The sequence below is a fragment of the Notothenia rossii genome (genome assembly GCF_949606895.1).
Source record: "Notothenia rossii genome assembly, chromosome: 7".
Classification (NCBI taxonomy): domain Eukaryota; kingdom Metazoa; phylum Chordata; class Actinopteri; order Perciformes; family Nototheniidae; genus Notothenia; species Notothenia rossii.
In genome coordinates, this window is record NC_136905.1 from 10,293,739 (window position 1) to 10,308,734 (window position 14,996).

Sequence of the window (14,996 nt, forward strand, 5' to 3'; positions counted from 1 at the left end):
GAGTGAACATTGCTACCTGAAAAGGGAAGTTGACAACAATAGTCCTTTATGTCCGCCTGGGAATCACTAGGAACGGCTACTCCTTTTCTACAATGGGTTTGTTGAAGGCTTAATGGTATGTTTAGTAGTGACTACAAGTCTACTTAGTCATTGTGACTATTTTAGTATTGAACTTCGGTGTCATTAAATGCAAGAGTTTCTATGAGAACAACAAATAAATAGCACACACATGTATTCACCTTTTTACAGCTATCACAAGACGGCAACTAATTACCATACAAGTTCTTTTTCTGTCCAAACCGAATTGTAATGAATAAAACATCTTCTAGCCTTTACATTTATATTTAAAAAAAAGAATAACACTAGTAGTTTCAAGTTCCCCCAATGCCAAACAGCATCAAAAGTATTGCTATCAATGAATACAAAAGCTTTTCAGTCTCTTTAAAGTGCATTAGAGTATCAATGCACGCCCTTGTATTTCTTTAATTTAAACCAAGTCTCATAGTCGCTGGTAAAAAGCAGAAGTTGCTATGATTCTCAACTTTACTTCAATAAAAAGCCAAATTGTCGAGAGGAATACAAATATATTTATTCAGAATGAACACACAATCACACATGCTACTGAGCTATCATAGATATAAAAATACAGCATGTTTTCATTTGGGTCTCCAACAGAATTAGCATTGGCAGCAATGATTTAGATATATTTGACAAGACTCCAAGCGAAAATGTGACATCTTCTAAAGTTGGCTGTTGGGGATGTTTTGAAATCAGATCTTTAGGTTTCTCTATCAGTTTTAAAGCATCAGATCTCATATCCAAGCCTTCCTTATTCTGTTAAAACGGGCTGACTCAACAGGTCACTTTAAGTGGACCTGATCTTCAGATGATTAAGTCAGTTTTAGTACACTTTGTAAATGGCAGTAAAAGGCAATGGAGTTCAAAGCCTTTATTTGTCAGCAAGCAAAAAGGTGTCAAACATAAAAGTCATGCAAGCAGGAGCGGTGAGTTCAAGTTGAAGGGGAGAAACCTTGAAGAAATAACACCCTAAAGTGCACGACCCATTACAAAGGGTTTGAATGTGTTTGCTAACGTCTAAACAATTCACTTTAATACAACAACAAATAAAACATAAATATTGACCCCAAAGTCACCCAAACATAACTTTGTGAACACGTTTAATCTCATTCTTGAGTGACAGTGCAAGACTATTTGAAACCATAATGGCGTAAAGCCAACTCACTGTTGTGTAGAAACTCTGAATGAGAGTTATGACATGCAAGCTGGCATTAAACCTAAAAGAAGAAATACATCAACACATACAATTGTAAGACACACAGTAACAGATATTGTTCAAAGAAGTAAATGTTTAAATGTAATGCTACGAGCAATATTTTGACTATACAAACACAACGATTGTACAAATACATAATGTTTCTTATGAGTGTTTTCATACATTTGATTGAATTAAAGGACAGATGTTTGAACTCTTTCTCGCTGGTGCAAATTAATAAATGATCGGCTTTTTCCAACTTATTCCTAAGTTTCTATTCTTAACAGAAGCAACATATAATATCCATGTCAACTTTTTCCTCAAGCTTTATGATTTTAAATTGGCCGACTGTATACCATCAAGCTGATTCCCATTCTACAAATATATATTTGTACAGGTATTCAAAAATGTGTTTCCTTTCAGTTTCCTACACACACACACTTCACCTCAGCTTCTGCTTATGACAGCAACTCCAAACCCCCACAGCGTCAAACCCCTTTAGTATACACGTCCAATATAAGCTTCATGTATTTGAGTGTATACATTATTATGTAACAGGTCAGAAGGTATAAACAGTTTGCCTCATCTCTTAATAACAGTCCAGCCTTTTCCTCTGCCAGCTTCCCACGCCGGCTCTCAGGACAGAGAGAGGAACTTGAGATCCGAGAGGTCGGTTTCAGGAGAGCTGCTGTCGCTGCGGTCGCTGTACGTGTCCCTGCAGAGGAACACCAACACATAAAGTGAGAACAGCAGTAAAGCCTGACAGCGATTGCTTTACGGTGATTGCAGCTGCGATAAAAATACTCACGGTAAACCAAGTGCAAGAGAGGAGATTATGACACTGAATACAATTATGCTTGTAAATTGACGTTCAGGTTGAAGAGTCAACGACATTTGAGTCAATTCAACGACACATAAAAGCGTCAACAATATAACGGCACACTTCAAAGGGAATGAAAAACATTATGGGACGTCTTTATGTTGTACACCATGGGGGAGATGTACAGTATGTTCTGATCTCAGGTAGATTTCATGCTAATCAGAGTTCATGTCAGTAAGCAGGTTATGGAACAATATTTGTACATGATTTGACGCCATTCCAATAAAGAAACGTATTTAAATTGAATTAGCCAGTACGGGACAATCTCGTTTTTTATTGCATAATTGTAGAAAAATACGATTTAGATGTAACCAACAAACTGCTGGTGCATCGTATTCTTGGCTATTAACAACGAAAAAAAAGAGTGATTTAAACCCAACACATTAAACACTAAGGGTTTTAGCTCATCTGAAACATACGCACCATCACTTAAGTGTTTACGCTCTTTTGGAGGTTTGATACCCGTGTGTTTTGTTGTTGTTCTGAATTTTGTATTTCCATGTTTTTTGAAATGACTGTAAATTGCAAATGAGATGTAATTGGAAACGTGTGAAGCAGTCAGAGCTCACCGTGGAGACAGACGGCAGCCCTTGGCCAGGTAGCTCGGGAGTTTCCCTGCCGCAGCCAGCAGGAGACCGAAGTACGGAGGAGAGGGTTTCATGGGCCTGGAGGTGAACTCTGGGTGGTACTGCACTCCCACAAAGTAACAATGATCTGACACAACAAAGAGCAGTGGATTAGTACACACCCATTAAGCTCCAGTACATAGGAGTAGAGACGGTAAGAGCATATCCCAAACATGAGCCCGGTCAAAGCTTTCAGGTGACACTCAGCATTTATTAGCAACAGCCCGTGGAAGCCGGTTTAAAAAACACTCACTCTCCAATTCAATGATCTCCATTCGCTCTCCTTCCACATCCTGGCCGACAAACTGAAGACCCTTTCCTTCAAAGTGGTGCTTGAGCTCAGGGTTCACCTGAAATGAGGAATGGTTCAAGGTTTCGGGAAAGATTTGTATCCAAATGAGGTTAGAAGGTCATCTCATTACGGATACCTCAACATTAACTCTGGCTGTAACCATGCAAATACATTTCAATTGGAGCTGCGAGTCGCTGCAGCCTGCACAAGCATAATGAGATTGACCAGGAGTGCTCTAGCTCTCCCAGACCCTACGTTTTTGCTTTACCTCAAATCTGTGCCTGTGCCTCTCGTCAACATATTCCACGTCTCCGTACAGTTTTCCTAGAACAATGAAATGACACTCGTCAGAAACACAATAGCCAGAAGCCAACCAACGCTGTACCATTCGTTCAAGAAGGATACATACTCATTACGCTGTTGCTGGATTTGAACATAGTCCGCCTCTTCCCCAGCCTCATAGTCCCGCCCATCTGCCCTGGGTTGTGCTCTGGCATGTCAATCACCTGTCAAGATAAAAACCGGACGTTTAAACCGATTCTGGTGAAGTCTCTGCTGGATGGATGTGATATGGGCTGGGAAGATAACCTACTACGGGGTGACTGGATTCTGGATTAAATTCCGTCGAGTTGGCATCTGGAAAAGATAAGCGAAGCTGATAGGAGCTCAAATCAACTTCCCCTCGGGTCTGTGTTCTTTCATCATTCGATTAGGAACCATAGGAGTCAAATGTTGATTTGTGTTACAGTGGCATCAACTGCACACTCACTCACCTTCCCATCCGAGGACATTGCGGGCGAACTCACACACCGCCAGCTGCATGCCCAAACACACTCCTGCAGAAACAGGAGCAGCAGGATACGAGCATAATGAGACAGAGCACTCGTATTTAAAGGGAAGACTGATGAATATCCGGACTGTGCAAAACCACTTCTATGACTAAAGCTTCTGCATGCGATTATAAAGTGCCTATATAAAGATTTGACCTTTTTCAGGACTCATATTACAAGTGTTTAAGTGGCAGCAATTAAACCTTTTTTTCTATTTCACTTTGGGGTTTGAATTATGGATACAGTGAGTCTGTAACAAATGTAGACACCTGAACACTTTTTCATTGTCTCTGTAGATATTTCATCAAATGATGTCCAGTTGCATAAATACATATTTTTCATGTAGCGTTGGCTTTATATTTTAGGCTAATGTTTTTAGCAGGAAAAACACATTTCATGACAGTTACAGGAATATAACAGACTGTGGCAGCATGCAATCAATTCTATTTGTTCTTCATATTATTGTAAGAGGGGCGTCTAAAGCTCAGCTCGTTGAGCACCCCCATGTAACTATACCCCTCTTTCCTGTCTATATCCAACTGCACTAACAAGGCAATACAAACACAAAACTAATCTGAGATATACATATACAGTGCAGCTATAATTGGCTGTAGTATGAGGCTGCATAATAGAATTGTTTACATGGCTTTAAGGTGAACTGGTAAACATTAGAGATGTCCCGATCCGACCACGTGATCGGGGATCGGAGCCGATCACGTGATTTTCAAAAGATCGGAATTGGGAGAAAAAAAATCGGAGATCGGGATTTTTTTTTTTTTTTTAATTTTGTATTCAATATTACAAAACAAAAATGACCATGTTCAAGTCTTAAAGTCATCCTGAGGCCTTAGTTTTGGTTTCAAATTACAGAACATCATGTATGTGTTGCTTCTTTGGGGCTTGTTTTCATAGACCTGGTTGCTTATTTCTCTCAAATCTGGCAACAGAGTGGGCAGGGTGCAGTGTCTAATAGTAGCAGTAAGCTAACGAGTACTGATGAGCTTTATTTTGTTTTGATCCAATGCTGCACAACTGAACTGATCCAATGCTGCTGTGAAAGAAAGAAGCTATATCCATGTTGGATAGAATATCCAATTTAAATAAAAAAATAACCTTAAGGGACAACTTGAATGTTTTTTTTCCTCTTAATGCATTGCATAAAGATCGGATCGGGAAAAATCGGTATCGGCAAATTGTTAAAATCAAATGATCGGAATCGGATCGGGAGCAAAAAAAGGTGATTGGGACATCCCTAGTAAACATGTGTAGTTTCCATCAGGTTTGCTAATAGTATGAAATGTAACAATAGGATGTACTGAAGGCAGGAATGATTGAACCTCTTACCCAGGAAGGGCTTGTTCTGTTTCCTCGCCCAGTTAATAGCTTGTATCTTGCCTTCTGTCCCTCTCACACCAAAACCTCCTGGTACCAACACGCCACTGTGAGAGGAGGGGGAGGGGGAGGGGGGGGGGGAGACACAGCCTCAGTTCATTTCATATTTCATAATAGTCCAGATTACATTGCAGGCAAACATTAAACATTTTAAACACCAGGGGCCGTATTCACAAAGGATCTTAGGGCTAAAAGCAGCTCCTAACTGGCGAATTTAGGAGAAACTCCTAAACATAATGGGCGTGTCAGTCTTAAATTTAGGACTCCTAATTTTATTCACTAAGAGCAATTCACAAAGTATGTTAGGCCTAAAAGTAGCACCTAAGTTTAGGAGAGCTTAAAAGTCCTCAAGAGGACTCCTAACTCAGTAAGACCTATTCACAAAGAATCTGAAAATGGCTGAGAGACGAAATGTTTTGGAGACAATGGAAGACTGTGAATTGATCAAGAGATATAGGCTAAATCGTGAGGGTATCACACTTGTTGTGGAATTAGTGCGGGATGCAATAACATCCCCGACTAACAGGAATAACCCGATTAGTCCGGAAATAAAATGTTTGGCAACACTACGATATTTAGCAACAGGGAAAATGCAACTTTGCAATGCCGACGATTTAGGAATATCGCAACCATCAGTCAGCCGTGCCATAAACCAAACCATCAACGCGCTCTCTAGACCACATATCATCCAACAGTTTATCCGGTTTCCTTTGGACAATCAACAACTACACAGGATCAAAGCCAACTTCATGGCAATTGCAGGTATGCCCGGTGTGGTCGGTGCTATTGACGGGACGCACATACAAATAATTGCGCCATCAAAAGATGAGGACGTGTTCGTCAATAGAAAGAAAGTACATTCCATCAACACGCAGATTTCTTTCATTCATCATGATAGGGGGGCTTTAACGGCGGTATGGGCTGTTATTGAAAGTGTTTAAGTGCTGGAAATATGCTCATTGGATAATAGTTTGTAGGGTGCTTTTAATTGCCTCCTTGATTTAATGCAATTTACGTATTTTTATTGTTTGCTCTCTCTCTTTAACGTGCATATACAACGTCATTATCGTGGTCTGCACAAACTTGTCATCATGCGTGTATTCTGCTAACTGCACTGTCCATAACTATTTGATAGGAATACATTTCTAGCCTAGGCTATTTCCTTGTTTTAGTGGGCTCGTTTGTGGGATGTTGCGGATGAGTTTCAGCGAGACCGCCTGCTCTGAACAACCAATCACCGTACTGACCGCTGCTAAACTCATGCACGAGAATCGACGTAATCCATAGCAACGGCGCGTAGGCCTGTCGCGATAATCTATAAATTGACTTATCGTACGATAAACAAAAATGGACTCGATAACTTTTCTGAGCTCGATAAATTGCCGTTTACATAAAGATGTGACCAGCATTTTAGCCTGGAGCGCTGTGGCTGCCAGGCGCGCTGTGAGGGGCGGGGCTGACATACAGCCAGGTCAGGACACTCCGCGTGCACGTGCAGCAGCGTAGCAGCCAAATTAATAATATAGCGACAAGCGGGAGACAACGTGTGACTTACTCGCGGGGAATTTAAAGTGAAATGGAATTGGTTACAAAACCCAACTACACATCTCGATTCTCCGGTGTGGCAGTACTTTGGATTCAAACCAAATCAACGAGGCGAACCTACGGACTTGAATGAGCCGGGCGGTGTGTCACATTGGTTTAAAAAAGGTAGCGACAAAAGCAGGCAATACCACGCATTTTAAACCACCTAAAACACAACCACCCCATTCCGTTTTCCCAGCTGGGAGCAAACACGGCAACTGGAGATGGAGAGCCCCCGCCCGACAATGCAAACATGTTGGTGTTCCTTGCTCGAAAACTTAGAAAAACAGGTTTGGATACGGCCTGTTGAGGCATCTGGGTCTTTGACAGTGGACTGTACACTTGACTGTTGTTTTAAGGAGGGTTTTTTTGCTTGTGAGATAATGTGTGCTCATATTTATTTATTTATTTATATATATATATATATATATATGAGAGAGAGAGCTCTGTTTTCCAGCCTGACTCTAATTAATTTATTGTTTTGGTTGTGTGTGATTTAATTAATTTTTTATAATTTAATTAATTTGTTTTATTTATTATATATCATTTATATATTTTAATATTATTTCACATTTCATTTGCAATGTTGAATGTTCAATAAAAAGTTATGTTTGAAAGGATGTACTTGAATTATTATTATATATTATCATTATGTCTAAAATGGTCTTAAAACGGTGCCGACAATATTATCGTTTATCGCAATAATTTCCAGAAAGATTTATCGTCCGACACAATTAATTATCGTGACAGGCCTAACGGCGCGTCACTCTTAGTTCACTCTTAGTGATTTATCCTTAGTATGAGTAGGTCTCAGCGGCTTTGTGAATAACTTTTAAGAAAAAACTCCTACGTAATTTTTTTTAGCGCGAGTTAGGAGCACTCCTAGCGGTAAGATAAAATGCTTTGTGAATACGGCCCCTGTAATCTAGAAGTAAAATACTGGGGAGCCACTTTATCAGTCTTCCACTTAGTCAGCTCAACAAAGGTGTAACACGTCGATATCTAGCATTCGTGTTTTATATTTGCAAGACTTTGTGAGACAGTATGTGTCTATACATAATGGCTCATAATTTGATTAGGCTACATGCCAGCTTTCTGTAAAACAAATGCATCCCATGTTGTGAGAGGATATGAACCCATTGGTATGACAGGACTCTGCTGCCATCATGTGGCATACATAATAAACCTTGTATCAGCCGAGTGTAAATCTGATTATGTTCATATCGTACTCACTGAGAGCTGCAGAGTTTCTGCCAGGCTTCATGATATTTCACAGGCTCATCTTGCTGAGTGGCAGCCTCCAGGTCAGCAGAGTCTATGTACTGTCATGATGAAAATACAAATGACAAAAAGCATCATTTGCAAGGGGACAAGTCAACATCATGGCCAACAGGCTGAATACTGTTTCATATGAGCACACGCTAGGCATTTAGCTACTTTCTAAAGAGACAACATTCAACATAAACTGCACAGCATTGTTGCAAAAGTGAAATATACAAAACATACAAAATGTGAGACGTTTCGATACCTTGACTTCTAGTTTGTGATTCACAGCGAGGGCAGAGTGCTCCAAGGCCTTGATAACGGACGTGTAGGAGTCAGCTAATTTAGTGTATTTCCCCACCAGAGCTATGGAGACTGGCTCCAGGAGACGGGCAGTTCTGCCAACATAGGAAAATTGTTCACAGTACCGATCTAGTGGATCCTTTATTTACTTTACAGAATCAAAAACACAATGTCTTTTTTAGAACCCCGGGCAAAATGAAAGTTGTATGAAGAACCAACATCCTCACCTGTCAGCCATCTCCTTCCACTTTGTGAGCATCTTCCTGGGCCTCACCTCGATGGGGAGACTCAGCCTCTGACAGAAGTAGCTCACCACTCCTTGGTCCTCCAGCAGCAGCGGCACTTTGTAGAGCGAGGAGACGTCATGGACACAGATCACCTGGAGACAATGACACAACTTGTGTTAGAAAATACAAAACCACACCTTCAGATGAATTGTATTGGTTCAGAACTAATGTAAGCAGCTTGGGTTTCACATCTCGACGCACGTTCTGAAGTCCTTTACCTGCGAGGGCTCCACATGACAGAACATGGAGATCTTCTCCTTGACAGACGTTTCTAGGGGTGTTGAACAGCGGCACATAATCTGAAAAAAATCAATGCATTTTTATTATAATGTATAAAAAAAGGGTATGGCCCTCAAAGGTTCCAATATAAAACACACCTGTAAATGTGATGTCTGATATGATTTAGATCGCTGTGAGATGAGTATGTAATTATTGGATATATATTTCTCCACACAGGGAAAGTGGACTCCTCCTCTGTTGTATATGGGGTGCAGGAGGAGATGCCAAATCAAAAAACATATTTTAAATCGACTCACTAAATCTGGAGACAAGCCCAGGCCTCTGAGCTCTCGGACACTGTTCTGGGTCGGTTTGGTTTTCTGCTCTCCTGTGGTATTGGGCTGAGGACACAAAAGCAAACTCAGCTCGAATGTTTGCACGAATGTGTGACAAACAACGAGATTGGACACATGCGTTCGCCGGTGTGCGGTACCTGTGGTATCAAGCTGACGTGGATGTTGCAGAAGTTCTCCCTCTTCACCTTGAACTGGAACTGTCTGAAGGCCTCGATGAAGGGCATACTCTCGATGTCCCCCACCGTGCCTCCCAGCTGTAAAACACAAAAACACCTGCTCAGCGCAAAGACCTGCATGCACCAACACACAGGTGTTTCTCAGCATCTTGCATAACCAACACACCCTGGAGAGTACAAAATGAAAACCGCTGTACTGAGCACATTAAAGTGTCAAACAGGCTTTGATTTATGCCATGAGGAAAGAACTGTTGGAGGCAGGGCAATAATTCTGCTTTGTTTATGAAGAGTTGAGCAGTTTCAGCGGCACATGTACCAAAGTATACTTTTGCAGTACATGTTTTTAAACAAACCTTTTAATAAATAACACAATGTTTTACTATTTAGTACACCATTTCCCATTGCCGATAAAGGCTGGGCAAACAGAAGTAAAGTTTGACACTCTCCTCAACAAATCAATTTCTAAACCCCTTGGTTTTTCAGTGAAAATAAAGCTTGTTTTTCTGCTTCACTGGCAGATCGATTTGTGTGAATTCAGCGATTTTTCTCTGTTTGCTGAATGGTACCAATATGTTCCAGTGCTTTGGCCAACATGCTTGGTTTCCTTTCTGATATTAAATCTTTATTTCCCTTAAATACCACTATTAAAAAAAGGTAACAAATAATTGCGTATGGCCCGTGAAATGTTGAAGTATGACACTGTTGACTTTATATGCAAATTCCAGTTTGTCAATTTATAAAATGTTCACTTCAGCAAAACAGAGAAAATGACCTACAAGACCAACGTACCTCAATGACACAAACTTGTGGCTCCACTCCGTCATCATCGACTGAGATCTTGGCCTGCTTCATCACCCACTCCTGGATGGCATCCGTGATGTGGGGTACCACTGGAGAGAGATTTATAGAAAATGAATCATTTAAAACCAATCAGCACTGCTTATTGGACGAGCTTGTGACGAATGTAGCTCTTGGCAGATTATCCATTCTCTAAACACACATATAGGTGAGAATGCAGAGTTTCACAACAGTCAGAGGAAGCGTTTCTTTTTTTTGGAGAATGTGCAATAGGGATGGGTATCGATAAGGTTTTAACGGTACTACTTCTTTTATCGATACCGCTTATCGGTCCAGTCTTTTAACGGTACTTTTGGAGACATAACTATATGCTGTATGTCAGGTGTAGGTACCAGATGTGCACTGCCTACCAGATCAGCACTAATGACGTCACGCATTGGCTGTACAGCAAACCAAGAGGACATTTTACACGGCCAACATCCGCAAAGAATATTAAAAAATAATATACGGCTGGAAATGAGCTCAAAGCTAAAATCCGGCAGATTTAAACTTGAAGCATTATTTGTCTAAAGTGTTCATTGATGTGCATTGTCCCTATTCAAATAAACGATTAAATGAAAATGAACAAATTGTGAACAAAACGAGCATTGCTTTTTATTAGGGGTGCACCGAATGGGAAATCCTTGGCCGAAACCGATACCGAAAATAGGAAACAGTTGGCCGAAAAACGAATGCCGAAAAGCCGAAAATGATTAATAGAAATATATATATATATAATGTATACATTTTTTACCAATGTTGTTCAGCTACCTGATTATGGATACATTATTATGGCAAAACTTAACTTAAATAATAATCACTATTATGGGTCCATAAAACATTTATTCAGCACTTTTGAATGCATACAGTACATTAATTCCAAGTCAAGTGCATTTTCTTTTCTCTGTAGGATAACTACAACAAAGTGCATTCAGAGCAAAGCCAAGGTGCTTTAAAACTGCATAAACATCGAGGCCAGTAGGCCTACAACAAAATAGTGTAAATAAAGACTGTAACAGCCAGGCCTTCAACAACAACAAATGCACCTATAAGTTTGGAAACCTAACGTGTTGGTGTGATGACGTAATCAAAACGCGGCAACAAGCACGGCACGCGACCATGCTCGCGGCTGGCTCACAGCCAACATGTCTGCCGCTTGGAGATATTTCAAAATATCTGAGAAAGAGGCGTAGATTGCGATTTGTAAAACGTGTTCAGCTGACATTTCTCGAGGGGGTGTAACTGCAAAGACTTTCACCACTTCGGGATTACTCCACCACTTGAAATCAAAACACCCGGACAAATATGCGGAGTATGATCAACGTAACCCTGTTCTCTGACATTCGGTGATATTTTAAACCATTTTCGGACGATCATTTTCGGTGGCCGAATATTCGGTGAATCCCTACTTTTTATTTTAATTAAATACATAATATTTTGCATCAAAAGAAACAACGTTTTAACAAATCATATTAGATAATCTGATGAACGAACTGTAAACAGAATAGCTGAAACTTTAACAAAATAAATAACTCAGTTACCTCTAATCATTAACTCATGTTTGTATAATGTAGTTAACTCCGTGTGTTGCTGCTAGCATACATAACACCTGAGGTGGAACCGTTACTCGTGGATGGGGGGGGGCTACAGAGCTGCTAGACAGACAGGCAAACCCGGTGCATTCCTCCGTCTGAATGTGGTGCACTTTTGCTAAATGTTTAGACAAATTGCTCGTGTTACCGCCCTTACATGCTAAACACTTTTTGCACTTTTGGTAACGTGGATTGTCCACATCGAGACGGGTAAAGTTTAACCACACCTCGGAGCGCTTAGTTCTCTCCGCCATCTCCTCCGTGTGTGTGAGTGTGTGTAAACTGCCCCGCCCCCTCACAAGCAGGCGGGGGAGAGAGATCGAAAATACAAAAAAATGACGCATTTTGCATTCTTTGTGCATGTTAGAGTTGGCGACACTAAAACTGCAATATAATGTTGTGTAGCAATAAAACACATGACATATTTTTTACATGTCTCCAGTACCGATAAAAAGACCGATAACGTCGGAGCTTAACGGTACCACGGTCTTTAATGATTCAGCCCCGGGGCCCGTTTAATACCGGGGCTCGGTACCCATCCCTAATGTGCACTCACTCACCCTGTACAGTCTTGCCCAGGTAGTCTCCCCTCCTCTCCTTGTTGATGACGGACTGGTAGATCTTTCCAGTGGTGAGGTTGTTGTCTCTGGTAAGACGGATGTCCAGGAAACGCTCATAGTTCCCCAAGTCCAGATCCACCTCCCCGCCGTCATCGAGAACAAAAACTTCACCTGCACGACAGACATTATATCTATTTAGGTTTGACCGAATGACACGTATAAACATAAATGCAACTGATGCTAAAGCACCAAACAACTCACCATGTTCATACGGTGAGAAGGTGCCCGCATCAATATTGATATACGGGTCGATTTTGATGGCTGTGACGTGAAGGCCGCAGGACTTGAGGATTGTTCCCACGCTGCTGGCAATGATTCCTTTACCAATACCAGATATGACACCACCGGTTACCAGGATGTACTTCATGGTGGTTTGTGAAGACTAAAAACAAAGAAAAAATCTTTACACAACGCTGCACAAACACATGTGTCCAACCATATGTGTGGGATGAGGACATGATGCAATACAGACAACACGAGTGTATACACTGTGTAGTATGTGCTCTATAATTCAAATGGAATACCAATATAACAATTCTCCATTGGTTTATTTCATGGCTGTATTGACCTTAGAACAAACTTTGTATGTATAAGAACTTTTATCTAATGTGTATAATCCTTTATAATGTAAACATTGTGGTCTGTTCCTGTGTTCTCAAACTTCACCATTATAACATTACACAAATTGAATCGGCATTATAAATCATTACTAGCAGTCAAAATAAATGTGGTGAGTTACATTATTGATTCATGAAACTTAAGAGGTGAGACTACACATTTGTTTACATCTGGAGAAGGGATATTATATATGACATAAAACTCATGGTGACGCTAAACTACTAAATTTGAATAAATACAAAGTTATTTCATTTTTTAAATAGATCATTTCTAACACTTGAACACAGGTTTAACAAGTGTAACGGTGTTTCACCACATTATGGAAAATAAATGGCGGGAAATACCAGTAGCACAATAAACAACCAAATATGGAGGGGGAGGCTACTGATAGCATTCATGCAGTCCAACATATGTGTTGACATTGCGAGAACAAGCATTAATAGTCTGTCAAGAAATACAATAGATATAATTACACACAAATGTGTATTTTGGAGGATTGATTGTACAGCAAGAACCGCTTCTTCACACAACCAGTTTTGCAGGCTGAATGTTATAAATAGACTACTTAGAGGTAAAGTGATATCAATCTGTACAGTATTCAGCTAACAGGCTACAGTTAAGCTAGATAGCAGTTATGTTAGGAAGCTAATTTTGTCCAGTTTTAGACAACAACAACTGACTTTGCAGCATTTTAACCTGTTTACCGGCTCAGTAGATCACCAAATGTGTCTTGTAAACCCACACAAACTTACCAAACGGCTTGAGAGAAAGACGATAGCGTTTAGTTTCAGTAACTGACTGTTAAAAGCTAAAACTGTTTTTGACTGTTTAAGAAGCATCAGGCTCCAATTTCCTTGCTGCAGTGAAAACACGCCATTACACGTGGGGCTGACAGACAGATCCACTTGTCAGTTATTTCCTTCCGTATTTTTGCTAAATCAGTAGTTTTGTGCCCTCTTCGCAGACTCTCAGGCAAACCGTAGTGTACCGCCCACCAAGGATCAACCAATCAGGTGCCTGCATTCAGAGTTAGGTTACTGAGAGACTAAACTCTGGGCAATATTTAACCAATATGATAACATGTCTTCACCACATGACGTCGCGTATTGGAGTGGATAAAGCGTTTCAAGGTCAATGCAAGTGCAACTTGATGTTATAATATGGACATTTGTTATCATGTACTCTTCCACTAACTGCACTTCAGATCTGATACTCTACTGCATTTCTATCTATATGCAAGCCCACCTAGTATCTCAACAACAGTTATACTGTTTATTTATATTTTAATGTCCCATACTATTCACCTGATGTTCCCATACTATTCACCTGATGTTGGCATTACCATGACCAAAATTGTATATGTTTTTAGATTTGCAGCCTACCTAATTTTCATGATATTGTTATTAGACTTACATTTGCACGCGTTGTATTGCTGTGCAGCAGTTTCCCTCAGATTGGATTAAATAAACGTGTACCTTTTTTATTATATTATTTTACAAATATTCAGCCTTGTTAAAACGTAATGAGTCAATTAAGTTGTCATGTTCTTTGAGAGTAAGATCACAAAGTTGCCATGACTGTTCTTGGACATATGATTTGATTTAGTCCATTTATTTTATTTGTAATACATTTGTAATATGTTTACTCATTAACAACATTGAGATTATGTTTTATAATGTTGTTCTGTCACTTGCTATTTTTCCATGTGTCCTTTCAAATATCAGTTTCACCACCAGATGGCATGTTAGTTCTATATTACATTATTCAGCACACAGCTAGGCTAAATTGAGCTTTTAACATGGTTTTTCACACATATTGAACCCAATTACTTAATGATGTGAAAAAGGC

At 40.1% G+C, this 14,996-nt stretch overlaps 1 protein-coding gene across 1 annotated transcript; it reads right to left on the reverse strand.

The window, feature by feature from the left end:
• Positions 1-564: 564 nt before the first annotated feature.
• On the reverse strand, positions 565-14,073 carry ctps1b (CTP synthase 1b). The gene is made up of 18 exons (XM_079693127.1): positions 13,901-14,073; positions 12,732-12,912; positions 12,471-12,641; positions 10,271-10,371; positions 9,443-9,559; positions 9,267-9,350; positions 8,949-9,029; positions 8,671-8,822; positions 8,406-8,538; positions 8,111-8,199; positions 5,246-5,340; positions 3,845-3,907; positions 3,664-3,707; positions 3,481-3,577; positions 3,340-3,395; positions 3,033-3,129; positions 2,723-2,867; positions 565-1,988 (listed from the first exon to the last, which is right to left on the reverse strand). Exons 1-18 carry the CDS (start codon positions 13,985-13,987, stop codon positions 1,910-1,912), a joined length of 1,872 nt encoding a protein of 623 aa, XP_079549253.1. The 5' UTR covers positions 13,988-14,073; the 3' UTR covers positions 565-1,909.
• Positions 14,074-14,996: the final 923 nt, after the last annotated feature.

Bases quoted from the DNA above. Each gene is read 5' to 3' on its own strand.
- ctps1b (XM_079693127.1), bottom strand. From the start codon at position 13,987: ATGCTTCTTAAACAGTCAAAAACAGTTTTAGCTTTTAACAGTCAGTTA. The intron at 8,539-8,670 runs GTGAGGATGTTG...CTATGTTGGCAG, and splicing joins TGGAAGGAGATGGCTGACAG to AACTGCCCGTCTCCTGGAGC. The intron at 5,341-8,110 runs GTGAGTACGATA...CTCCTCTCACAG, and splicing joins CAGAAACTCTGCAGCTCTCA to TGGCGTGTTGGTACCAGGAG.